At 40.4% G+C, this 27,621-nt stretch overlaps 2 protein-coding genes across 3 annotated transcripts in view; one reads left to right on the forward strand and one right to left on the reverse strand.

Annotated features, from left to right (window-relative positions):
* The first annotated feature begins 4,056 nt into the window (after positions 1-4,056).
* mmrn2a (multimerin 2a) lies at positions 4,057-20,844 on the forward strand. 2 transcript variants are annotated; one of them, XM_058386835.1, is made up of 8 exons: positions 4,057-4,477; positions 9,221-9,343; positions 9,437-9,543; positions 9,916-9,999; positions 10,672-10,839; positions 14,318-14,757; positions 15,814-17,293; positions 19,318-20,844. In XM_058386835.1, the coding sequence occupies exons 1-8, from the start codon at positions 4,143-4,145 to the stop codon at positions 19,719-19,721; spliced, it is 3,141 nt and encodes a 1,046-aa protein (XP_058242818.1). In that variant the 5' UTR covers positions 4,057-4,142; the 3' UTR covers positions 19,722-20,844. The 2 variants fall into 2 exon arrangements, with proteins under 2 accessions (XP_058242818.1, XP_058242816.1); XM_058386833.1 differs by having other exon boundaries at positions 4,059-4,477; positions 10,672-10,842.
* Positions 20,090-27,621, reverse strand: part of bmpr1aa (bone morphogenetic protein receptor, type IAa) — a 35,311-nt gene continuing 27,779 nt past the window's right edge. Inside the window, exons 4-13 of the mRNA XM_058386836.1 lie at positions 26,198-26,363; positions 26,008-26,110; positions 25,825-25,921; positions 25,231-25,324; positions 24,544-24,682; positions 24,244-24,436; positions 23,543-23,840; positions 23,006-23,181; positions 21,911-22,041; positions 20,090-21,775 (exon numbers count right to left, since the gene is read on the reverse strand). Coding sequence (XP_058242819.1) covers positions 21,650-21,775; positions 21,911-22,041; positions 23,006-23,181; positions 23,543-23,840; positions 24,244-24,436; positions 24,544-24,682; positions 25,231-25,324; positions 25,825-25,921; positions 26,008-26,110; positions 26,198-26,363 — 1,523 coding nt within the window. The 3' untranslated portion in view covers positions 20,090-21,649. The remainder of the gene's footprint in view (positions 21,776-21,910; positions 22,042-23,005; positions 23,182-23,542; positions 23,841-24,243; positions 24,437-24,543; positions 24,683-25,230; positions 25,325-25,824; positions 25,922-26,007; positions 26,111-26,197; positions 26,364-27,621) is intronic.

Below are 27,621 nucleotides of genomic sequence, written 5' to 3' on the forward strand. Positions count from 1 at the left end.
AGGAACTGACCTGGACAGTGAGACAAATGAGATGGACCTTTTGCCAAAATGCCTCCAAAAATCATAGGGTAAAAACCTTTCAGAATAAAACACATCTACACAATTACTGACCCATTAAAATGTCTATAAAATAAATAGATATTTCTATAGATGAAGAAATGAGACCAATACAGTGCACAGAAACAGCACAAGATCTTCGATAACACAGTGTCAGAGAAGTGAAACATCAATTAGTGGTAACATGCTAAAGTACACAAGACTTTGTCACTCATGTGTATACAGAAGCCTTCACTAATTATAATAAGAGCTGGTTACGTGACTGGTATGTGGTATGTCTTCTAAATTTCTTTCATTCTGTAGTCACTGGACTGTTAATCTCTCTCTCTCTCTCTCTCTCTGTGTGGCATCAATAGCTAGCTGAACTGATATTCTTGGGTTAAAGTTTGAGTCTACAGCAAGCATTATATTATTACCTTTTTGCTTCTTTTTTCCTTATTACCTTGTGTTTATGAACAATAAATCTATAAACAATGTATTTATTTGAGGTAGAACAGGAGGAGTATGGATGTAAAGTGCAAGTGTGGGCAGTAATTGTGCAATATCCAGTAGCGGTAGTGTCTGTTGAGTAGGTGAGTCCAGAAGAAGTCCAGGTTCTAAGTGTTGAAAGCTTAAATGAAGCTCCAGCTCATTGTCTTGGTGTTGGGCTTCGAGGAGTGGAAGCGCTTCCCTGACTGCAGTCTCTTGTTCAGACGGCTAAAATCTTTCACTGTCTTTCTGATCTTGGTCCACTACAAATTGCTGCATATCAAATACAGAGCAGGAAACCCTGTGTGGACGGCATGGTTCAGCTTGGTTCTATTCCCAGTCCAGGTTGTGATGCTTCCTATCAGGATGTCCTCAGTTATGCAGTGGTGAACAATCCTTATCACCTTAGAGGGCAGTTTAAAGTCTCCTCACCATGGTGTTGATGTGACAGAACCACGACAGGTCCTGTATGATATGAACAGCCAGGTATCTGACACTGTCCACTCTCTCCACTAGGGTTGTGTTGATCTTAAGAAGCTGATATCTCCTCTCCTGCATTGTGCTGAAGTCCACTAGTCATTTGTCTTGCTGGAGGTTCAGGAGGAGCTTGCTCTCCTGGCACCAGATCTCCAGACAGGCTTCTCATTGTTGTCAGATATCAGGCCACCACACCACACCAGTGTCGCCACGTACTTCTGTCTGTCTTTCCTCTTCTTCACTGTAATAAATTATAATCTCACTATTGGTCATTTCCAAAAGATGACCATGTCTGGTTCCTTTCAAGGTTTTGTCTTGAAAATGCTGAAGTGAATTGAGAGGATTTTTTAACATAATTACTTATTATATACCCTTTTCCACTTCCCATCAAGTGTGTGTGATGTACCAGAAATGACCTGCTGAGCCAGAGCCCTTACAACAGGAACAAAGGAAGCTTGTAACAAAGAATCCTAAATGTTGGAAGGCAGCCTGGGACATTTCTCTGCCCCTCAGCTTAGTAAAATAAAACAAAACACTAGCGCATGTGGGGTATTAAAAAGACGACTTCTTCATTTCCAAATATTGTTTCCAGGTGTGTAATACTGCAGGATTACTGGATGATACTGTATGTACAGCAGTGTCTTCATCTCCCGAACAAAAGCAAAAGAACTAGCTATAATGTGCATGTGCCCCTGCAGACAAAAGCTTTAAATACCTTAATTATAGCAAAATGTAAAATGCTTACAAAATAAGGCTGCTTGGCTTTTAATGATCACCCAGCATGTGTTATTAATGACACCCCAGTGTGGCTGTGGTTTACTGCTAAACTTTCCTAATACATCAGGTCTCTAATGAACCATGCACTAATGAAAATATGGCACATGGTAACCTCAGTCACCCTTTGTGCACTATATCATCTGGTTTGTTACTACCGTGTGACTCTGAACTCTTGTGATGTCTCACAAGGCCCGAGTAACAGACTGCATAAAATCACTTTTTATATTCAATACATTAAGCATGTCGAAAACTAAGGACTATATGTGACACAAGAAAGTGTGCCTCTTATTACGGTAACTTTTTAGAACAGTAAACAAAGTCGTTCTGTTTTTAGATCTTTCCTTTGGTGACTGCTCTGGTTCTCAGACTGACGTCACTTTACTCCCACTGTACAAAACTGAAAACAGACCTGTACTCCCTGTGTATGAAAGTGCTGCCACCTGCTGTCCACCGTGTAGACCAGGGGTGTGTTATGCCTGTCCTGAAGGATGATTTGGTGTTTTTCCAAGCTCAAACATGCATACTATACTCAGTAATTTATGGATGAGTTGAATCGGGTGCTTTTGATGACAAAAGTGATTAAACTGTGCAGGACTTTGACTCTTCATGACTGTATTTGTGCACCTCTGGTGTAGACCTCATTCTAAGGCAGTGGTTATCAAACTTGCACTCAGGGTCAATCACTGTGTTGGGTGAAGAGTTTGAATATCACTGATCTAAGGTGAATGTATTTTGTTTAGAGTGAATGGTTTTTACATGCACACTAATCTGATTTTGGCATATTCTTTTATCCATCCATCCATCCATGTTTCTATCTTTCCTTCTTTCTTTCTTCAGGAATTGCATTACCCTGGTCAGGGTCATGGTGGACCTGGAGCCTAACCCAGCAACACTGGACACAGGTCTGGACACCAGTCCATTGCAGGCACACCCACAGACAATTTAACACAGCCAGTCCACCTACAAGCATGTTTTTGGGAGTTGGGAGGAAACCCAACAACCCAGAAGAGAGTGGCACAGAGAGATCGTATAAACCTGCACACAGACAAGAACCAATTTAACTGAGCACCCTGGAGCTGTGACAAGGCAATGGTACCCACTGAACCATCATGCCAACTAAACAGCATAATACGCATCCATTAGTGGCACAGTGGTTGTGCCCTGGAATCAAAGTGTGTGAGTCTGAATCCATGTACTGCCAATTAGCAGGAGCCTTAACCCTCAACAGCTCAGCTGTAGACAGATCAGAATAAAAGCAAATGCAAATGAAATGTAAAGCCATTATCAGAAATCAATGAATCCTGGATTTTAACTCTGGTTCATCAAGATCATATCACGACCTTGCACCCAGGCTACAGATCCACAGTGACCCTGATCAGAATAAAAAGAGGTTACAGCAAGTAATTAAATATGTAAAGAGTTCCTTTAAGGCTATTTTTTTCTTTCATTTTCCATGTTTAAATCTGGTTAAGATGTTACCGATTTTATGGAAATCACTCAAAAATAATATGTTCCTTACTCTGGTGTGTTTATCTTTTCAGAAAAAGTAAAGCAGGCCAAAGTACATAGTCACAGGGTGATGCTGATACGGTCAGGGTCTGTGGAGAAAAAAAACCTGAAAATGTGTTTCTGTGTCAACTAGTGCATAAGAAATAAAAGACCTGTACAGTTTCTTCCAAAACTCTGACTCATCATGAAAGTAAGCAACCACTATCACTTTACTCTGTACTGCAAAATAAGATTTATTGTGTGTTAGTGTGCGGTGAAAGGTTAGAAGACAAACAGACTGCATTTACATGACATGCCAAAGCCTCTATACCTGGCTGTAGGACATAGCTGAACATTTCTAAAATGTCCATCCTGCACTTGTCTCTCAACATCCTTTTCCTGAACTTAGCCTGGTTGGAGCAGAGGAGAAGTGACGAGGACAGAAATGCCGGTGAACTGCCAAGAGAAATGGCCTGTTTCCTCATTGGCCAAGCAGACCACCATGTATGTGTGGATTATGGGGGGGTGGGGGGCTGCAGGAATGAGACCAGTTCAGCTGCATTGTTTCAAGTTCTCTGACCTTTCCCGGGGAGGTGGGTTGATGGGAGGTTCATTTCCGTGGATTGTTGCAGGACTTTGAAACCATTAGAAGAAGTAGGAGGAGAGGAGAGGAGAGGAGAGGAAGGGGGATGTGGAGGAGTACACATGGGGCTTGATAGGAGGCGGGGGGTTACAAAAAAAAAAATAAAAAGAGAGATTTTGTAATGGGGAGGTGTGTCCAAAGAGCAACAGCTTTAAAGCAACTATTGCTTTGAGTGAGGCGTCAGATGCTGGGAAGACTTCTTGTGTGTTTGTGTGTTTAGTGGAGAGTAGACATGATAGTCCTGAAAGTGTTTCTGTTCCTGCAGGGCCTGTTGCTGGGAGCGCGGTGTGCTGTTTGGCCCAGAGAGCAAGAGCTGAAAGATGGAGAGGATAAACAATTAAAGCACATCCCACACCAACACCAAAGTGGTTGGGATCATGGAGATCCAAATGAATATTTTGGAACTGGTCATGACCGTGCTGGAGCAAGTCCTGATGTCTCTGAAACGATCCATCACCCACATGAGCATGGACACGTTAATCCAAGTCATGAGTCTACATCTGGGGATGTATCTGTTGATGCAGAAGGTGGTTCAGCAGATAGCAGTAACCATCCAATACGCATGGGGTAAGTGTATAATGATGCACATTTTTGCAAGTATCTACCATTCATATATCAAGAATTCATTCCCAAAGCTACAAAGCATGCTTGCTAACAAAAGCGGCAATGTGTTTCATCTGCACAGGATTCAGGGTGGGCAGATTAGGAAAAACGAAAACAAGCATCTATCTGAGTGATCCGTTATGATGTAGGTCCTAAAAGGTGGAAATACTGCTACAGCTCATTGTTTTTGGTTGGAGAACCACCCAGCAAGTGCTAGAGCTGCTAGTCATGAAGGAAGAGCTGTAAAAACAAACAGAACAAGGGACAAACAAGCAAATCATGGGTGTCTTCTGAGAACACTTCAGTCAGTCTGACACTCTCTTACTGCCTTGGCCCACAGGCACACAGTAATCTTCTTGATCTCTCTTGTAATTGCTGCAAAGCAAAGCAGAGAAACTAAACATGAGCTTAAAGTTTGTTAAACAAAAGCTAGGAGTTCCAGTTAGTATCTACAATCACCCCCCACAAAGCCTTGGCTGAAGATTCACAAATGCGGCTGTTTTCAAAAAATTGTGCCTGGGACAGTTTTGCTTTTATAACATGAAAGAAAATCTACATCTCAAGAGTGTCAGAAGTGCATGTGTTTCCTCTTAACTAGAGCTAATCAAGCAATCCATCCTAACTACCGCAATAGGACAAGCAGGTTTCCTTTAAGGTTTGAACCATGCTGCTGCTGGTTTTAACACTAAAGCTGGATTCCAGCAAACCATCACTATTTTCACATCCCATCATATCACAGATTGCTCTGTAACAAGGTAGGTTTTCTCACAGTATGCTCCTAAAGGGCTTTTTCCAACACCATTAGAGTTCATGAGAAGAAAAGCAACTTATCCAAAGGATCCTTTACGTATCCTTGTAATAAAATGCAGGCTTAAAGGTAAGGGCATGTGGTTCATGGTCTGTGATGGAGAGCAAAAAAACAAATAAGATATTCCCTGGTGTATAATGTCTGTCAGTGACTATGCCAGCTCAAAGATTAACAACTAGACAGCTCTTTAAGTGTTGAGGCCCCGTGGCAGAAGATGCAGGTGATTGCAAAAGGCTCTGTTTTTGAAAGGAAGGCATTTTTGGCACTAATATTGAATAAAGTACAGTGTGGTTTTCAATATATCATTTTCAAACTAAGCATAGTCTCAGACTTTAAAGGCTTTCCAGTGAAATTTGGAACAAAATTTGCCTTCAGAAAACTGAATGTTTATCATAAAAGTTAAGTGTTGTTGAGGAAGGGCCTATTAAAGAGCAGATGTGATCAGGGGAGGTCCAGGCCTTCAGGGACAAAGAGAAAGGGACTTTTAAGAATGATGCTGAGTATTTGCACGCATGGGCATCTCTGAATGAGGCAGTGAAGGATGGGGACAATGACACAGAGAATTACACAGTATAATTACAGAAAAACTGCATTGAAGAATTGGAGGATTTCAGTGGGGGACTGAGGATGTAAAAGTAACTTCTTGTGTTGAATACCTTCAACATTCTTCATTACCAGTGGACCGGAAAAGTGAATTAAAAGACCTCCAACTCCTGGGAAAAAGTCAGCATATTGTAAACACCAATGAGATGAAACCATTTAGCGAATTAAATGGGTGAGGTCTGGGTAAATTAAATACTAATACTGGTCAAACTTCCCTTCTGCCTTTCATTTGCCCCCAATTGAACTTTATAAACTGGGCATTTTGATCCACCTTCTCTTTTTGTGCCCTGTTACTATGTTCCCAATCCCCTCTTTATTTTCTTGCACTGGCTTTAGTTAATCTGCTTTCATTTAAAGTTACATCCCTGTATGTTTCCCCAACACTGAAGCTGAAAGTGTGAGGCTTTTGGTGTTTATTTTCTTAGCCAAGGCCCGGACGTATCACAGTTGGTCATCTAGGTCTAGCTGATCTTGTAGTTAAACCAACATTAGCTCATCATGTCCTGCAATTTCGAGATTTAACAAAATAAAACAACCTGATTATATCACTCCAAGATGTAGATATCTATTCTAGCCAGAGAGCAAAACAAAGGCAAGATTGTAACACAAAAGCTCTAACACTAGAATATTGTGAAATGAGTTTCTTCTTATGTCATAACTAAGAGGCGTAGGAATGGATATCTGTGCATGTTATGGTTTGTGATAATCTCCTATGAATGCACAATGTCTGTTACGACAGAATAGATGTCGGGTTCCTTTTAAGTGAGTAAATGAGGGTTGTAGGCCTGTAGGTTAGTCTAAAAGATAGACACTGAAATCCTCTCCCTTCCTGTGAGGAAGCAACGCATCCGGAAAAGAATAATCTGACAGAAACACAATGCCTATGAAGAAGTATATCCATGAGGTCAACAGCAAGCAGCAGGAAGTGACTCACATGGACATAGAGTAGTGTTCTCAGGGGTCAAGCCAAAACATATAGATCAGATTCAAATAAAACCCATACAAACTTCTGTATATTTTTCTGGCGTGTGGAACACTAGGTTATCAGAAGTATAGGAAGAAGTAGGTGGATGGGGGGGGAAGCATTTTTTCCATAGAGTTTTTAACAAGAACATGTTGCCAAGATAAACTCTCCTAGTGTTTCCTACTGGATACACTGCTACTTATAGAAGCAGCTCCTGATTTGACCAGGAACATATGTCTCCATATGAATCTCCCTCATGTCTCCTTTACTGGAGTCAGCTGGATAAACCGATAGGTTGTTGGGTAAAGGAGGTACACATTATTATTAAATGTCTCTCAAGGTTTAAGCATCAACAATTACACAATGACTTGAAGTCCAGGTGTATTGTGTTACAGAGATTAGAGCTGCTGGAAATCATTACATATCACAGAAGGATTTTAGCAATCCTAATGAGATTCAGGGCATTTGTGTGGGAAAAGCTGAATTTTGTGAAAATTGGTTAATCCAGGGTTGGGGCTAGAAGGAGGAGGAGGTGAAATATGAAGTGTTTATCGATTTATATGAAATGTGACATGAAGTCAGAAAGAGTCATTAGGTTTTAATGAAAAAAGAAATACTTTGGGTTTATGTGATTAATGATCAATCAGGAACAATCTTACTTGGGACATGAACAAACAAAATAAAAAAGGAAAGCAATAAGTATGCAATTATGTGTGTAACATGAAATTCTAACATGTGCACAAAGGGTTAAAATTCCGCTTGAATTCAGATGAGTAGCATTAATTAGAAACAATCAGATCAGTACAAAACACACACACACACACACGAGTGAGTCATTTCAATTTATGCACAAAGTGTTACACATGGCTGTTACACAAATCACACAAAGATTAGACTGAAAGTCTCACACTCCCACACATACAAAAATGAGTGAACATCTGAGCAGGAACTTAACAGTCCCACTTAAAACAATAGCCCACAGTGGAACAGTGAATTTGGCTGATGATGACAGAATGTATATCAGCTTACTCATGGGCTCAGAGAGGAGTGAACAAGTAAAAATACCAGATTGTTACCTAAATCTCATCTCCAATTACTCCCACTGGATATACATCAATAAAAGAGGCTTGTACAGACAGCACAGCACTTAGGCTCTCACACATCTGTGATATGATGCAGAGCCTCCACTCAGCTTTTCAAAAGGCTGTAACTTCCATCTCAACTAACATAAATTAACCGCAGCCAGAATGCATGATGAATGCTCTTGTCTCGAGCATAATACTTTGTGTCAGCTCCAGATAACTCCCTAATGACCTTCATTATGTGGTGCAACAACCCCTCTGCAGCAGCATTCTAATTTCTCAATGAAGTTTTTGGATATTGGGCAAGTAGTATGAAAGGCTTCCTGGAAATCTGTAAGCATGTACTACTGGTACATAGTTATCATAATTGCACTTGTCACAGCTAGTTAGAGTCATTTGTTGGACTACTTGGTCTACTAAGCTGCCAATGCTGGACTCTTGAGCATGACTCTTAACGCTCAACTGCTCAGTTGTATAAAATGAGATACATCTTTTAAAACTGATGCGAATTCTTCTTGAAGGACATTTTCACAGCTGGTGACTGACTAGTAAGTTAACTGATTATGTCTATTTTCTATAGACAAACACTTAATACTATATAGTCTATATATTTATATACTTAAGTCTATATAGCGAGGATTTGGACATCTTTGGGCAAACTGACTGCCTCTTCACCTAAAATGATCTTTGTTGGGGAAAACCTAGGCAAGATTAAAAAACAAATAAAACGTTGATGCATCATTTTGGTGAAATTTCTAGATGTTGAGTTGTCAAACTATGTTACAGGCAGAAAAACAACTTATTTTGCCCAAGATCCATAGTAACATATATCAAGTTTTTCCAGGCCATCAATCAAGAATACAACCTCCTGTGATATCCATCCTTAAAGCTCATCCAGCACACACAACTCCTCCAGATTTCTTCCTCACATCATATATTATACATAATATTAACTTCAGATCCTGCAGAATCCCCAATTCTGACACAAGCTCCAATTTCCAATATTGCATCTGAACTTCCTGCTATTCCTCCATGTGACATCTCCACTCCAGAGCATTCAGAAAGCTGCTGCTCGCCTGGTCGTTACACCCTGGAGGTTCTCTCATGTCACTCCTTTACATGGGTCAACTCCACAAGCTTAGTTTATTCTTTATCTTATTCCAGGCATCAAATATCTCTGCACCACACAAACTTGACATCTAAGCACTTTCTTTCTTAATTGAAATAATTCTACTGCTGTTTTCTTGCAGAAACTGGTGCGCATTTGTGCAAAAGCGTGTAATCACTTCAGCAGTGTCCTGCGGCAGTGAGAAATATGTTATCAAGTCCCAGAGTCCCTGTCCTAATGGGACACCGGACTGCTATCTGGTCATGTAAGTGAGATCAAAACCTTTTTGTGGTGTTAATCATAAAAGCTGCTTGTACAAATGACAACAATAATATAAATGTGTGTTTTTGCTACGTAGGTACAAGCTGTCTACTCGGCCAGTGTACAAAGAGAGGCAGAAGATTTACACGGCGCTCTTGTGGAGATGTTGCCCTGGTTACGGTGGAGATAGATGCGAGGATATTGGTACTACATGGTCATATGAGAAGTTTACATTTGAATTTGATTATTGTGCTAGATAAAAAATAAATAAATAACAGCATGTTGTTCAAGAAAACTTCCAAACCTGACAGATTTTTGACAACGTTTCTGCTTTAGCACTGATAAAGTCATGACATGCAGGATTTACTTCAAGGCAGCCTTGTGTTCTTGTGTGAACGCTTCCAAAATTCAACATGGAGTCCATCTATCACCAGATAATTTAGACCAGATTTTTTTGGCTTTAAAAATAGCCCTTAGCCGATCCATGGGAAAAGGGTCATGTTTACAAAACAAAAAAAAAAAAAAAAAACCTAGGCAGGAAACCAATTCACCTTTTGCCTCTTTTCTGTCCTCCAGTGGAAAACGGCCATGTCTCAGAGTCAGAATTCTCCAGCGCTGACAACAGGCTTTATCCAGGAGGTCCACAGCTCAACGATACAGGTATTTGTCCATGATTTAACCTGCATTTACTGCATGCTTACCTGCTTCAAGCAAGCATGCTGACAGAGAGCCCTACTTACTCCGTTGGCTGTGCCAGCTATTGCAAAACAAACTAAGGAAACAATGCAGCATGAGTCAGATCAGTAGCTGACTGTGGGAAGGTCATCACCCACATGGGAGAAGGGAAAGGGTGTGTAAACAACAAGTTCTGCCTGCATTTATAGCAAGGCCACTGAGTAGGGTGTGTGACTGGCCTGCTGTTGCTCCTTTGGAGAACCCAAAACAGAAGTGTCTCCATTAAAGCGCACATTAAGTGAAATAATAGTATGTTTCAGGCTACTGAAATTATCACAGACCTAAAATAGCCCTGGGATTTTGGCAGGTTTACCACACAACATAAGTCATGCAAACAAAAGGCTTACTATACCATCATGGAATGCACCCGAATACTGCCCACCATCTCCAAGACAGGACATGCCAAAAGTGTAACAGTATTTATCCAAACAAGACTGATGTCATTTTCCAGACATGACTAACTTTTAATTCTGAAATGCATGTTTCCCAAGGAAAATAGGGAAAAAAGCTTCTGCATCAGAGTTCTGGTGAAACTGAAAATATGTGCATCTTTCCAGATATTCTATTCAGCTAGCAAACTGCTTGTATTCTCCTCAGGAAACCAGAGGATAACCCACAACACAAACAAGGAGAAGAGCAACCATCAAGAGACCAAACGCTCGCTAAACGAGTCCCTGAAGTCCGAGGAGAACCAAACGGATGAACACCTCAGACAGGACGCCCCTCCAAGCTCACACACTAACTATGAGCCTTACTATGAGAAAGGTGGTAAGAGATAGATTAAAAACTATAAGGAATTATTTCAAGTAAACACACAAAGAAGTTCTCAAGGGTTTCTGAAAGGAAATACAAATTGTTACTTGCTCTGCATGCTAATTAACCTGGCAGCTCACCGATGAGAAAAAAAACACACCCCCTCTTTCAGTTCCATGACTGGACAGCCACAAGTATTTAAACACCTGACCATCATACCTATATGTATCAAATCCATAGGCATTAACATGGAGCTGATCCCAAATTGATTCTCCAACAGCCTCCACTCTTCTCTGAAGGATTTCCACTATATTTTGGAATGTGGTTTGTAAGGGTTTTAGGCTCCTTCAGGCACATTAGTGAGGTCAGGCACTAATGTCAACTGAGACGCTCTGGTGAGCAGTCAGTGTTCCAGTTCATCCCAAAGTGTTCAGTGGGGTTGAGGTTAAGGCTCTGTGCAGGATTTCAGAGTTCTCCCACACCAACCCATTTGCTATTTAATGGATCTCGCTTAACGTTATGATCAAAAAGGTTTGGGGCCCCCTTAGTTGTGGTTGTAACAACAGTTTGAGGAAGAACCACAATACGGTATGTGGTCAAATAGTATACATCAAGACAAAGTATTATCTGGTTTTTTACCAAGTTTTGAATTTAGGTTAGTCTAATAATATTAACCACAACTACATAGCCAATTCCACCATTCAGTCAGTATTCTGTTGCCATATGGGCAAAGATAAGCACACCTTTCACACGTTCAGTAGCTTATTAGAACTCCAGGGAAAATAACTCTGAGTACTATCTATAGTCCCTCAACTCAATCAGGTGGAATGTTTGCCAGCTGTTCCTTACTTCGTTGCTTTAGATCGTTTATCTTTATAGGAATGGCTGCGACGTGGCACTTTTGTTAATGTGTTTGGGATCACAGTCTGGTTTCATGACGTGTTCAAAGTAATGCTTGTTCTGGAACATAAGCCTGAACATAAGCTATAAGCTAGAATAAATATTTTAGCGAGCTTGTAGTTTCATTAAACACACTGATCTTAAAGACAGCAAGCATAAATCAAAGCATTTTACTTTCATAATACAACTGAATACATGGTGGACATTCAGGCAAGGGTGAACACTTGATTTTGGTTATATTCATTGAGATTACATTAAAACTGGGTCTTCCAAAGTGAACATAGGCTAGCTAAAGTTTTTTGTCTGATAATAGCTGGAGAGGATGAAAATGAACAGTACTGTTAGCCGGCATGATTTCCGTTTCTGCCTGGTGATCAATAGAACATCGAACAGAACAATCAAAATTGGAGGTAGCCAAAATGCATTGGCTTTTTGAAAGATGATTACATAGAAAAATACATCGTCTTAAGTGATCGATACGAATGAACTGTCCAGGAGGCAACCTTAACTAGCTCTTAAGCAACAATGCAAATGATTTACATACATAGATCACTAAAGACTAATCGTTGTGAGCATTGTCCTGTTGTATTCACGCGATCAGAGAGTGTCTGGTCTACAGCCTGTCTCCTGCATATCCTTACAGACACAGAGCACAGGGTTCCTGCAGCAGTCAGTATAGGTTTTGCTGCCTTGTGTAGTGCCTCCTCCTGCTCACCGTCTCCCTCTCACAGCTTCTGCAGTTTCCTCTCCAGGATATCCGCTCTTTCTCTGGGAAAAAAAGTCCCTGAATATATTGTACATAGAGTATGATGTAATGGTTTTTAATTGATATGCAGGCTGTGACATAGGACATGTTATATATGGTGATATAGGACATGTATAGAACATGTTCTGTCATTAAATATATGAGACGCTGTGAGAGCATTTCCAGAGCAGCCTGAGGTCATGATGTAATGGGACAAATGCAGTAAGAAGAAGAAGAGGAAGAAGAACAGGAGAAGGAGAAGAAGAAGAAGGAGAAGAAGAAGGAGAAGGAGAAGGAGAAGGAGAAGAAATGCATTTAGCCATAGTTATGTATTTTTCACAACCAGGTCTGGTTAGCAGAGAATGGGAGAGTAGTAGTACAAAATGAATAGAAAAAGAGAAAGAGTGGATGGAAAAAAAGGAATGTTAAAAAAAGAAGAATACCACACACCCCCATCAGGTACTTTTATCTGACTGGAACAGCAGAATATATCTGAGATTGGACTATCTACCTGTCAAATGATTACAAGGAATCCAGTGAAGTCCCTTGGAAACAAAAATAGCTGGGTTTGTCATATGCCAAATTTATAAAAATCTAATTATGTTGTAATTATCTGGAGCTTTCCTTTTATTGGTTTACAGAAGGGATTTATTTGCACTAGCTAAAAATAATGATAAATGTTATTTGAGTCATAGAACCTTTTAGACCTTTTTATTTAAAGTCTCCTTGTTTTGTTAATGGTTCACATTCTAATTGACAGAAAGAAAGACAGAAAAAGACAGACAGACAGACAGACAGACAGACAGACAGACAGACAGACAGACAGACAGACAGACAGACAGAAAGAAAGAAAGAAAGAAAGAAAGAAAGAAAGAAAGAAAGAAAGAAAGAAAGAAAGAAAGAAAGAAAGAAAGAAAGAAAGAAAGAAAGAAAGAGAATTAGCAAGGTTATTGATTACATATAACTTGCATGTAGGCCATGGTAACTACCATGAGAACTCCAACTTGACTTTTATTAATCTGTGGCTATAGTTATATTAACCGCAGACTAAGTGTTAGATGCTTTTAAACACTACCTCACTTTAAGCACTCAAAACATTACAAAAGCTGGATTTATTTGACTATTTATTATCAGATCATTTTGTAAACACACTCTTCTGTGTGTTAACCTATGAAAGCTATGGGAAATGTCTCTGATGAGGAGCAGGGGATTTCCTCTTAGAAAATACCCTCTGGGTGACGAATACTGCAGTGTCAGATGCATGGCACTTTAATGTGAAATGAAACGCCGCTGACTGGGAGAAAGATTTTGTCCAGATATGAGAATGACAGGACTGAAAAAATATGGCATCCACTACAGGACCAGCAAGCCCCACTCCCCTGAAGGCAGATCAATGTTTTTTTGCATGACTGAATAGATAAACACTCATGCCCATAAAATTTAGCTTCTCGTCTCACCTCATCGGTCTGAGGTTGTGGGGATGACCTCTGGAGGACTCAGTGAGTTATAAATTATTCCTGCATGAAATGCCATGAAGATATAATCAGTGTTTTGGCAGTTGAGTAACAGATCAGATTTATTTGCTGGCATTTAACTGTAAGAAAAACAAATCATATGAACCTTTGGTGAATTTCTCTTTGCTACATAATGAATTTTCATGATGGTTAAATGCCAGTACATGTTTTCATAAAGCAGTGGTTTTGCATCCCATATCTGATCTCAAACTTGATTGCAAGCAGATGTTTTATTTAGGGTCACAACAAGGAGCTGCCAGTCAAAAACAGCCAACTAGTGATGCTATTGAGGTTGCCGAGTGAATTCTTAGGACATTGTTTCTCCTTGCAGTGCCCTACAGTGTGGATAACGGACATAGAGGTCCTCCACCAGAGAGGCACGACACAAATCCCGGGCTTGTACCTATCCATTATTTAAAGGACGTCATGATGTCTCATCTACAGCCAATATTTGACAGCTTCAACATGACACTAGCACGTCTGTCTGAAGAGGTGCAGGGTTTACAGAAGGACATGATGGAGCTGCAAATTGAACAAATGTTACAGAAAGAGTCCAAAGCAGCAGAAGGTGGATTAGGTGAGGTGTCGAAGCAGCATGAGATGTCGACGGAGACATTGCAGCAGGTGGAAGAATTTAATATGCAACTCGTCCTTCAGCGTGATGAGATTGAAGAGAAGCTACATGCACAGCAGGCCATGCTGCACTACAACATTACCAATCTGAAGACTGGAATGGATGTCCAGGTCAAACGCAACCAGAAGATGCTACAGGTCAGGATGAAGTGGAGGAATACAGTTTAATGATTATTGTAATGCATATGTTTATAGTTCTTTAGGCATAATAAGTTTTGAAAAGTATAAAATTCTAATATGGGAAAATGTTCACATCAGAATAAAGAAAAGGTCCTTGATCATGCCACTGATGGTACCAGCTGGTTAGCATTTTAGAAACTTAAGTCAAATAAGAACCATTTTAAAGTCGAGGTGAGCAGAACAGCATCTCAAAATGCACAACATGTCAAACGTGGATGATCTACAACAGCAGCAAACCATATCAGGTTCCACTCATGTCAGCCATGAACATGAGGCTCTAATGTGCACAGAATCACCCAAACTGGACTGAACACTGGACCAGTTTTTCTAATCCTCAACTGTTCAGTTTCTGTGATCCTGTACATAGCTTCAGATTCCTATTCTTGGCTGAAAGGAGTGACACCTGATGTACAGTTGTAGCTCATCCTTGTGAAGGTTAGATGGTAAGGGTATGCTGAGGTGCTTTTCTGCTCATCACCTTTTTCTGAACTCTCTCACCAACCAGAAATTTCCACCAGAAGTGTCTCTCACTCAGTGTTTGTTGTTTTTCACACCATTGTGTGTAAACTCTAGAAACTGTTGTGTGTGAAAACCCATAAAGTCAGCAGTTTCTGTAAAACTCACACCAACTCATTTGGCACTGACAATCATGAGTGTCACCGAGATCACATTTTTATGCCATTCTGGTGTGAACAATACCTGAAGCTTTTGACCTGTATCTGCATGATTTTTTTTTTTTGCATTGCACTGCTGCATGAATGTTCCTAATAAAGTAGACAATAAGTGTACATCTTAGACTTCCAGGAATACTTCACAGTGTAGAATTAGTTTCTGTGTACTCTGTACAATATCTATAAATTATCACATGGGATTTTTAGTATCTAAGCTTTCAAGACTATTCACAAGGACATTCTTTAACTTTCTCAACACCAGTAGAGAAACATTATAATCATCATTTATCGCCTGTTTCTTTGAATATGTTACTCTCTAACAGGATTGTTTGTTGTATCATAGATGGGTCTTCATTCTCTGAATTCCTCACTATCAGAGATGAGAGAGAAACAAGAGCAGCTGGAGGAGGAGCTCCAGAGGGTTTTGGGCTTTGCAAGCCAAATGGCAAGTCCTGGCAGACAGCCTCAGGAGGCCACAGCAGTCTGGGAATCCATTACCCGTCTGGACAATAAAGTGGTCAATAATACTGTGCAGCTCAGCATCTTAAACGAAGGCAAAGTCCAAGTAACTCAGACGATAGAACAGTTGCAAAAGGGCTGGAAGAGCTTAGAAGAACGTGTAACCCAGAATCACCGCAAGAATGAGGACAGATACATCGAGGCTTTCCTTGAAGTGGATGCAGCAAAGCAGGCAGTAGAAAAGCAAAATGATGATCTGTCAAAAAATGTCACCCTTCTCCAAAGCACAGTCCAGGAACTGGAAGTAGACATGGACTATTTGTACACACAATTCTATAAGAACTTGAGCCTCGGCAGTAGAGACTGTGACTGTACCGGCCTCAGCATATCTGTGGCGCATTTGAAACGGGCAGTAGCTAATATATCAGTGATTGCGCATGAAAACAGGGTAGCTCTGGACAGCGCAGCAGAAGAGAAGGTAAACATTTGGGAAAATGGTGGCTGGGGCGAACCAGTGGAAGAGATCAAATTGGGCTTGCGTACTGTGCAGAACTTGCTGGCGACTGAGCAAGAGAAGCGCAGGGCACTGCAACAAACCTTAACCAAACTACAGACCGAAGTTGCAGGCAGTCAAACAAAAATCGAAAGCCTACAGGAGAAGGACAGTCAGAAATCTGCTGAGATAAAACAGTTGTTCAACGCTTTCCACTCTCTGTTGGAAGATGCCTTACGTCATTCCAGTGTGCTGGAGATCCTGCTCAGTGAGGAGGTTCTGGAGTTTATTGAACGGTCCCCACAAGTCCAGAAGGCCTACTCCATCCCAATGCTGAAATCAATGATCAGTGACCTGCAGGAACAAATTAACAAACACAGCCAAAGTCTGGCCTCCATGCTTAACTCTGAAGATCCCACCGCAGGTGACGCATCAGAGCTGGCATACTGGATCGCAGAGGATCTCAAAAGCAGACAAACGGAACAGAAAACTAAGGATTTCTCAGAGAACCCTACAGGATACAAAGACTTCTTAGCACCGGAAAAAGCAGAGGAACAGCTTCAAGCTGATGTCGTCAAGCTCAGGGAACAGCAATGCCTGTCCTGCTGCGACTGTACCAAAGGTGTAGAGGAAAAACTTCAAGCTGAGGTGACCAGCATGCGCAAGAGCCTTGACAATCATCTCGGGATATTCAGCAGCATTTTTAGTAATACTGACGGTCTAACCGAGTCTGAAGCAACAGTAGATTTGGAACAGTTGTTTGCGTTAATGAAGAAAAAAGAAGAAAAAGTACGAAGAAAGAAGCAAAAGAAGAGACGAGATACAAGAAGTGCACAGCATAGCAAGCGGGACACCTCGCTCCAAACAGCAGGTAAGAAACAGGAAGGAAATGATTTATAATCACACTGCCTGGTGTCAGTCTGGGTTCACTTTTGAGTCTGATTTCTCACAAGGTTTCTTCCTCATATCGTCTCAGGGAGTTTTTCCCCCTTGCTACATTTGCATCAGAGATTTAAAATGTAAACTTTAGCATTTTTATTCAGAATTTTTATATTCCTGTAAAGCTGCTTTAAGCCCATGTCCATTATTAAAAGTTGAATTAAATTGAAAAGTTAAGCACAGGCGTTATTTTATAGAAAATAAATTTATACAGAAAAAGGTGCAACACCACAAATTTAAGAAATAGCAAAGCATGATTGAAGAATAAAGCCTGGCATTTTATGGAAACTGCACAGGTTATTAAATCAAATTTAGGCCAAGGGACTAAAATATTCAATGTAAAATCTTGTGGTCAGTGAGTCACGTGTATGTGTGATCTGAGACTTGAGAGAAAATCATCTGTCCAACATTCATGGCAATTTCATCCAGTTTTGAATGAAAACTAAAGTCATGTAGCTATTCCCTTTACAGCTACTCTGCATTTTCTACATTAAGCACAAGGCAACGGAGCAGCTCTGTGAAAACTGCTACAGAATCTATGACTCTACACCCATGCAAATGACTACACCCATGCAAATGACTAACACTGTTGTCACGGTGCTGTGATGCATGATTTTCAGAGAAATGCCTTAACAGCACTGATATCTGTTTAAGGCCTTTTTTGGTAAATCACTGTTGATTTTGGTTATGATCTCAGACAACAACTGTACAGATGCTTAAACACAGTCTATTCTTTTAATTTAAAATTTCTGAGATAATGGTCTAGGGCAGCATGGTGGCTTAGTGGTTAGCACTGTTGCCTCACAGCAAGAAGGTCCTGGGTTCGAATAGGCAGGGGAGTTTGCATGTTCTCCCCGTGCCTGCGTGGGTTTCCTCCCACAATACAAAAACATGTACATTAGGTTGATTGGTAATTCTAAATTGCCCGTAGGAGCGAGTGTGAGTGTGTGTGGTTGTCTGTATATATGTGGCCCTGGGATGGACTGGTGACCTGTCCAGGGTGTACCCCTGCCTTTCGCCCAATGTGTGCTGGGATAGGCTCCAGCAGACCCCCGTGACTGGATGGATGGAAGTCTGGATGGATGGATGGAAGTATGGTCTGACGCATGTTGTTAGTGTATGTTGTACAATGTGTCCCCCTAGTGAATAGCCATTTCAACTGCAATGCTGAGTTTTAGTAAGATAGAACAGAAGATTGAAATCTGATCATTATGTATACAAACAACACAATTATTAGCTTTGTTAACCTTTTGCAAAAGAGCATTTTTCATTTGCTTTAATTGGAATGTGTGTGTTGCTACATAAGGGTTACGAAAGCTCATAAGAACTGCCAAGCCTTTATACACATTTATAAAATCTTACTCAAACAGGTGCCCAGAGACTGAAAAGCTTGCGTTTTCATTCTGATGTGTAAATGACGCAACATCTGAGTCATACATGACACAATGACATGCACTCAACATCATGGTGGCTTAGTGTACTTCTGATATGACACATAATAGCAACTTAAGTTCCGTTATTACCGTGCCCAGAAGCGTCTAAGGTTATAAGGTTTCATTCAAAATATCGCCAAATAAGTGAATTATCTTCTTAAAGGGCAGGGAAAATACACAACAGTCTGCCATTGTGGATTCATCACATTCTCATAGGTTTTCATTAAAGAAAAATCTTAATAAGATTGTCATAATGCATGAATAACTCTCTGTAGCAAATGCTGTAAGTGTTCATAAACAGGAAAAATAGACAAAGGCATGTGATGTCACCATTATGTTACTGATATATCAGAAGTACACTGAGCCACAAAGTCATGATGGTCTAAAGCAAGTCAGCCTGGGGAGAGTCATAACAACCTTATGTCATGTCATGTCATGTGGTATGTCAAAGAAGATTATGAGATTTAAGAGATTCCCATCAGGTTATAACAGCTTCTGTATCCTGTTCTGTTTCTTGTTTTAGTGCACAATAATCTCCTGGAGAAGCCGCTCATGTTTGCAGCCAGCACCACAGACGCTGTTAACACACCTGGTACTGTCGTGTTTGAAACCACGTCACTAAACCACGGGCAAATGTACTCACCTGAAACGGGCACCTTCCGTGCGCCCACCGCAGGGGTTTACCTGTTCGTGTTGACGCTGGACTTCGGGCCTGGGCCATCTTTAGCGCAGTTAAAGAGAGGAAAGGAAGTGGTAGCGTCAGTGCATCAGAGCATGAGCAAGCAATCAGGACCTGCTACACGCACCTGCCTGCTACAGCTCCAGCGGGGTGAAGAGATTCACCTAGAACTACTGCAGGGAACACTGGAGCACGGGAATCCACAGGAGAACACCTTCGCTGGACTGCTGGTCCTACACACCACATGAGCACACCTTCATAGCTTAAAAGAGTAAAAAGACACAACTGCATTGGGACGAACAAATGAACAAACTTCTGTTTCTTGATTATTTTCAGTACAGCACTTTTCCATTCCTCTTGATCACTGATTAATCACAAGTAGCATCCTGGGCAGATTGTGTCAGACTTAAAACTAAGCAAATCTAAACTGAGACTTAGACTGTGTGTGTTTAGAGACTTATCGTACATATGATGGCTACTATATTGCTACAGTTATGCTGTGAAAATACTTACCGTTTATCTGTATATTTCGGCTGCACCTTAAAACACAGATTACCAAAGTCAAGTCATGGTTATTGCATGCCGCTCACGCTCAAATCACCCACAAACACTCTGATTCATATAGTAAATATTTACTTAAAACGAATACATTGGACAAGCATCATGTAGGGTATTTGCATTTTCTTGGCAAACTCATAAGGCACCCATTCAACCAGAAGTTACTTTAAAAAAGGTGTGTAATAATTCTATACCAACTCATAACTTTTATTAGCAGAGGGCAGGGCAGGGCAGGGCAGGGCAATGCAACATTTAAATATCTACATCATGTTAGAGGTGCTAGTTCATTATGTTAACGTGTGTCATTTTCAATGGAAAACAGGAGTAAACAGACGGGTCAGGAATCACAGCTCTAATTCCTCGAGCAAGTGAAAAGGTTAGCGAATGTAAATGAACAACAGACAAGCCGTTCCAAATTAAAATAACAACAATTAAATAAAAACAACTTTCTGCTTTTCCAAAATATTCTCTTCTAGCCAAAGAGTGCACACATTGCTTACGCAGCAACTGTTTTCTGTATATTTTATTGTATTGTATATTGATGTGGTTTTTGCCTTTTATCCCAATCGTATTTTTTACATATTTATATTTTTAAAGCAAAATTTTTCCATGAACTTTATCATTTATTTTTTCTGTAATTGTACCTTTGTAAAACATTGTGAACAGTTGGCAAACTTGGATAAGGCATAATATTATTCTGGCACTAAAAATAAGGACTGTTGGATTACACTTCCAGTACATATAACCCCATGTCATGGTTTTTCACTACTTGTTTCAGTGGCACGGGAAAACCAATAAAGGTAAAGTAAGGCTGGTGTTTTCTTTCGTATTTCTGTTCACATGGTCTATAAATGTTAATTTTATTCTAACAGGAAGTCCATACATGGCCTCCTAGAGTTTTCCACGAGACTGACATCTAAAACAAATTGCCATTTAAGAAAAAAAACAAAAACAAATCTAAATATTCCCTTAAAATACTGAAAAATACAGGATTTAGTCTTGCAGTGGAAGAATATTTCTTGATACAAGTCTAATAGCAGCCAGTGTGAACTCTTTGACCACTATGCACTATCTACATTAGTGTTAACTAAACTCAACATACATACACGGGGAACTCTTTCATGACAGTTTGAAGTGTCTGGCCCTATGGACCACTATTAGTAGAACATTTCTTTTTTTTAAGCTTGTGCAGTCTATCATTACAATTTTATTTACAAGTCTATGTATAATTGCGCTTGGCAAAAAGTCACAAATGTTTTTCCATATGGCAGGAATCGAGGTTCATCCCAGACAAATACATACAAAGCTGACACAGAAACATATAGCTTGGTGTGTAAGGCAGAAAGGTCAGTTTGTCCATCCCAAGACTTCTAGAAGATTCCCAGCTGCAGTCTGAATCTGTTCGAAGCCTGTGATCGTACAGCTTTCACAGAAAGCAAAACAAAAACAACAACAACAACAACAAAAAAAAAACTGGCTCCGTGTGCTCTCCAGAGGTCAAGCATGGAAGGAGCAAAGACGGCATCGAAGTTTGATCTCTCGTAGCCCGTGTTCAACCGGACGAGGCTTGATCCTGTCTCTGACTGGCCTTGTTAAACAAACTCCATTCGGACATGGCTCAGATTTTGATGTCCTGCAATTCCACCATTTTGGCTAATGTTTTCTTGACCCGTAGACCAGTGAGGCGTGATTGAGGATTTTGGGCCCAGCACTCTAACATCAGCTTCACCATAGCCCTCAAACACTGGAAATAAAAAGAAACCATTCATCAACATTTAGGTCTCAAACATTTTTCAGGCATTTTATACATGATGCATAATTACCAATGCAAGTATTTATCAATATGACATCAGAATGAGAACAGACTATAAACTCTCACCTCGTCACTGTTCCACCTGTTGGACAACGTGGGCCGCAGGCCTTTCACACACACTACCTGCAACATGTCTTCATATGAAGGGTCTGAAGGGACCATGTCATAATAAGGAAGTTGGTACTCCTCAGCTATCCCTGAAAAAGAGGAAAAGAAGCACAGTTAGTGTTTTCAGTAATTACCTGGGCTATTTCTTGGTTTTAAGCCTTACACACAATGCAGTTTTTGTTCTTTTAATAAAACAGGTAAGAATGGAGCTTCATGACATGACAAGTCATACTGTTTAAAGAATAATACACTTGGCACATGCTGAAAAATAAACACCACCAGTGTGGTCTGACATGATCTGATCCACAGTGCAGTTATTGTTAACAACCCTGCAATGTTTAGATACTACAGCAGTTTGCCAGTTTTAATTAAGTAAAGAATAACACCTCATTTTAACTGTTTATAGTATTAAGGAACATCTTTAAGATAATTCCTTCCATTTGTTAACTAGTTCTAATACATCAATAACTAGCTGTTCAGCTCATAGGAACTTAATAACTTTCAGGAATCAGGGCTGATGTTAGGTCTCGAGCTGCAATTCCAGGAACCTTTTTAGGTCCAGATCCAGACCAATTTACTTATCTGTAAAACGTCTACTCTTAAAAGGAATTTTAGTTATTACTAAAACATTTATAGAATACAGCGTTACACATGCATTCATTACACATTCTTTAAACGAATGAGGTTAATTAGCAAAAATGACCCTTCTCGTGGCATCGTGATCACATCAAAAACAGGCTTGAAGTATGAAATCTTGTGTACAAAGTTCATTAATATGCCCTCTTATTAAGTCTTCTGTTTAACATCAGCTAGAATATAGTCTATGTTTACTGTACAGTGCAAATGCAAGCAAGGAACAGTGCTGTTCTCACTAAGGAAAGCTCATTTACTTCTAAACCTTGTTGCAAATGAACATGTAGAAATCAGATAAAGATGACTTAGAGCTGTTATGTGAATTTCACGGTTTATCTCCCTAAAAAAACGAATGCAAGAGATCACTAGTTTCAGCAAATTTTAATATCTACCATGTGACTTGATTTTTTGAATCCATACCTCCTGTGATGCAGCGTCTCGCCATCTCCCACAAAACCAACCCGTAGCTGTATATGTCGGCCATGATGTAGGCGTGGAAGTGGTTCTTGTTCAGGCTTTCGGCGAGGACCTCTGGAGCCATGTAGCGCCGGGTTCCTGTACGCGTGCTCAGAGGGATGTCAACTTCATTACTGTCTCTGAGACGCAAGAAAAGCAGAAAGATTAGATTTAAAATAAACAGATGTTCAGTAATGTCTCAACTGATCATTGATAAAAAATGTCTGAGGACAATATGCACCAACAATGCTGTTATATAACTTCTTGTCCCTTATCAGACCGATTCACAATTACAAGAATGTTCCTTATATTTATTAGGCATCACTGACGGTAACGTATCCGTTGCTATGCAGACATCGATACTGTCTCTTACATCTAAAAAGCAACTGACATAGGACCACTGGAGATTTATTCAAAGGCTGAGCTTTCTTAAACTAGCGCTCACTTCTGAATCTTCTAAGCCTTAAACATGCCAGGCTGAAGGTGGATGAATAAAGGAACCTGTTAAATTTGACAGCCAATCCCAGGTCAGAGATGCAGCAGGTGCCATTTCTCTTGACAAGGATGTTGTTGCTCTTCAGATCCCGGTGAGCGATGGCTGGTTTGCCATGTGTGCCATAGATCTCGGTGTGAAGGTGGCACAGACCGCATGCTGTAGAGTAGGCAAGTTTCAGCAAGGCCTGGGTGTCCAGGGTGGTGAACTTCAGGTAATCGTACAGAGAGCCGTTTTCATGGTAGTCTGTGATGAGGTACATCTGGGAGGAGGCTCCTGTACCGTTTATATCTGCTGCTATGAAGCCTGTTGGGGATGCAGTATGATATATGATTGGACAGGATCCATATAATGTGGGATTGTGACCAGATTAAGGACAATGGGACATTATGTCATGTCTGTCAGCTTACATTGTGTGACAATACAACAAACTCTCTATGATTCACTGATTATAGTAATAAAATGTTTTTGTTCACAGCTGTGCTAAATGTTAAACAGCATTCCTTCAAGTGATCTCATTTCTTAACCCTGTCAGAGTCAATCAGTGGGAAAAATATGAGGGAGAAATATATTCCTTAAAGAAAGTGTATTCCAAACAATAAAATATTTAAACTCTGGTATGGATAATTATAATGATTTTTCATCAGCTCAATTTATAATGATTATAAATAAAAAGTAATTGGGCCAATAATTTATTGGCTACACCTACACAAAATATTTTCATGTCTCATAAGCACGGTCTGGTAGATCTCGGTCTCTCTGAACCAGCTGGCTTCTTCACGAGTGCAAAACACTTTCACAGCCACCTTCTCCCCTCTCCACCGGGCCAACCACACCTCACCACAGCGGCCTTTCCCAATCAAACGCACCGTCTGGATCTGCTTGGCTATGGTACGCTGCACCTGAGCAAAGAGACAGAAAGGGCTTGGTTTAAAAACAACAGTATTGTGCAGTAACCGATCCCAGTTTTTTGGGTTTATAATGACAGGGTGCATTTGAAGCTTCTCACCAGCAGGGGGAGCCCAGAGCCACTGCCTGAGCTCTGAGACTGGTAGATGAGGTCTTTGATAGATTCTCCGGGAGGAATGAAGGCTTCAGCCTGCTCCAAGTCTCTGTGGTAGTGCTGCCTCTCCGTTTGCCACTTATACCTGAGATACAACAAATGACCTCAATCTCACAATCTCACTGGCCTTTATCAAATCTTCTGGGCAGTAGGACACATCTAAACAAAATCTGCCAGCAACAAAATCAAAGGTATAATGGTCAATTGTTACTCAATTTATCTGCATAGCATCTGTTCCACAAAAGCTGCCGCAGTAGCAGGATGTGGGCATCAACTACCTTGTGTTAAGGTACGTGCATTTTCAGTACAAGCCTTCTGACTGCTCACTATAATTGCATCATGCTTTAGCAATTGTCCGTTATATAAATTGTAACTACATAATTGCTAACTCAATTAACATAATGCTGCTGCAAAGCATATTCTTCTGCGTTTGTTTTCTTATAGATCAGGCATATTATTTCTCAAACTTGAATTTCTAGTCTGCAGTAATTTTTTTCTACATTTTTTTCTGATCATGAAGGGATGAAGATTTCACAGCTATCTTTCGATCTTAAAATCTAAAACTTTTTTTTATTTAACACGCACTGCTTAATCTGATTAATGTGATGGACACTGGTCAGATGAGAGTCGTACCTGTAGTAACAGACCACAGTGATGCAGACGAGAGTAAAGCAACACACAGTAACAGAGATGAGCAGGGCCAGCCAGTGAGGGGCAAGAAATACCTCTGAAAGGAAGAAATAAACAGGGTTTTCAAAAATCACAACAGTATAAATCTTTGACTTTTAAAAGCATGTTTAGAGACAAGGTTACATTTACATCTCTTATGAGTAATATAGTAGGCTGTATTAAGGGATATGTACAAGTGAAGTCAGATGAAGGCTAAAGTGTTGGAAGCAGGAACATTTGGGCAAGCATAAAGAGTGACTTGGATTGCTTCTCCAAAATGCTGTGGCTTGAACCTAGCAAAAGTGGTCCAAGGAAGGACAACCGGTGAGCCGGCAACCGGGTCACTTTCTGCTCAGAGAGGTTCTGCTTGGAAAGCTTGTGTCCTGGCATTCATGAGTATGTTAATTTGACCTAAACATTGCTGCAGATGCCTTCATGGCACCAGTATTCACTAACAGCAGAATTGCCTATTGTCACAGCCCCAGATGCAGTGCTATGCTTTGAGGTGAGTAAGTGTTCAGTGGTTACCTGATGATATCTAATGGGGCAGAAGCTCACCTGGCTCTCGTGGAGGAAGTTCAGGCTTTAGATCATGATTACAGAAGTCAGACTGACAGCACTCAATAGTTCGTCTTGCCTGGGCATACTGTGAATCCTGGGAAACAGATTTAAGGTAATGTTTAACATAGCGCTACATCATGAGTCAACTTTGACATGTTAATAAACAACATGTAGGTTTACCTTGCACTGGAAATGGGAGCCTTCATACTTCATGCAGCCAGAGCTTAAGAACACTTCTCCATTTTCATCTTCTTCAATGATGGCAAAGCACTGACCATTTGTCCTGTAACACCAACAGAGCACATCAAAATGAGAGATACCACCCAGATCTTTTGCATCTTTCAAAACGAGCCGGGTGGACGTCACTCACATGCAGGTGTTGTTCTTGGCATCCTCTGGGCAGTGGCCTGAGCAGTAACAGCTGAGGAAACGTGGGGCATCCTCGGGCTCCACTGTCGAACCAGGGGCTGGTCTTCTGGAGTCTGAGCTGAACTTGCCGCCGGCCCCCTGCAGCACATGGTCTGGGTTCTGACCAGCTGTAGAACCAAGAGCAGAGCACATCTAGCTGACCACAGCAAACAACAAGCACAGGCCTTAATCATTTTATTTAACAAATAATTAGGGTTGTGTGTGTGGACACACCAAGCAGTTTTCACACACTTTTCTTTTCACGCACTCCTTTTCTGTCACCAGTCAGATAAATATTTCTTCCAACAGGGGGCAGCACAGCGCCAAAATACTCTATCTGGTCAGATATTCTGTGCAAGGTTTGCGATCTCATAGCAGCTATTTTGGCACATTTAATATGAAAAGGTTATTACAAATTCATAAGGCTACAATTCCCCAATACATTTCAGACACCGGAAATGTTAATTTTACACTGAATTTTTCAATTCTAAACTGAATGGTTTTAAGGTGCAATTAGTGTTTTTAAATTATACAAATGATAAATAATGACTGGCCAAGATGACAAAAACTACTTGACATACAAAATAAAAACCTTTAGGAAGTGCTTTTACAGGAAAACTATCAACAAACTGCTACACCCTGAAGTGACAGCAGGTTCAGAAGGGTTTTATTCTTTCGATACCAAAGCAGCTGTATACATTTCACATTTATTAATAAACCACAGGTCATAAGTTTATATCTGATAATATTTACATTTATAATTCTGCAAAACGAGTTCCTTTTACCATGTTATAACATGGCTGTTCCCACACCAATCTCTTTTCTCATCATACAGAAAGCACAACACCCTGAAAAAAACCTACTGTTACAAAGCACCGACACTGGAGACTCCTTCCAAAATGGAAAATAAATCTCCTTACAGAAATCTTACATAAACGATTACACATTTACGCAAGATTAAACAATTATTTTTGACCAGAATCAGAACTGAGAATTCAGCAACGCTGGAACACACTACGCTGAATACCTATAACAGTGCGCTAATACACTTACTGAATCCAAGACAAATTCATTCTTAACAAATTTCTCATTCATTAATATCAAATCGCACCCATTTCTTGAGGAGTTATGTTTTATTTGGCTAAATCCTTAGCACCCAAAAGTGTGATTAATGACTCTGTGTATCAACCTAATAATGAACTTGTCCTTTAAGCGGCTGTGATTTCACTACAAAGTAAAGCCTCCATGACCTCATATTTAATCATGTCCATCTCCATATTACATATGACCACAGAGAGTCCTATTCTGCTTAGCTAAACCTCACCTCCTGCTCTGTTAGCTCTGTATGTGTGCATGCATGTGTGTGTGTGTGTGTGTGTGTGTGTA

The sequence above is a fragment of the Hemibagrus wyckioides genome, linkage group LG03, assembly GCF_019097595.1.
Source record: "Hemibagrus wyckioides isolate EC202008001 linkage group LG03, SWU_Hwy_1.0, whole genome shotgun sequence".
Lineage (NCBI taxonomy): Eukaryota > Metazoa > Chordata > Actinopteri > Siluriformes > Bagridae > Hemibagrus > Hemibagrus wyckioides.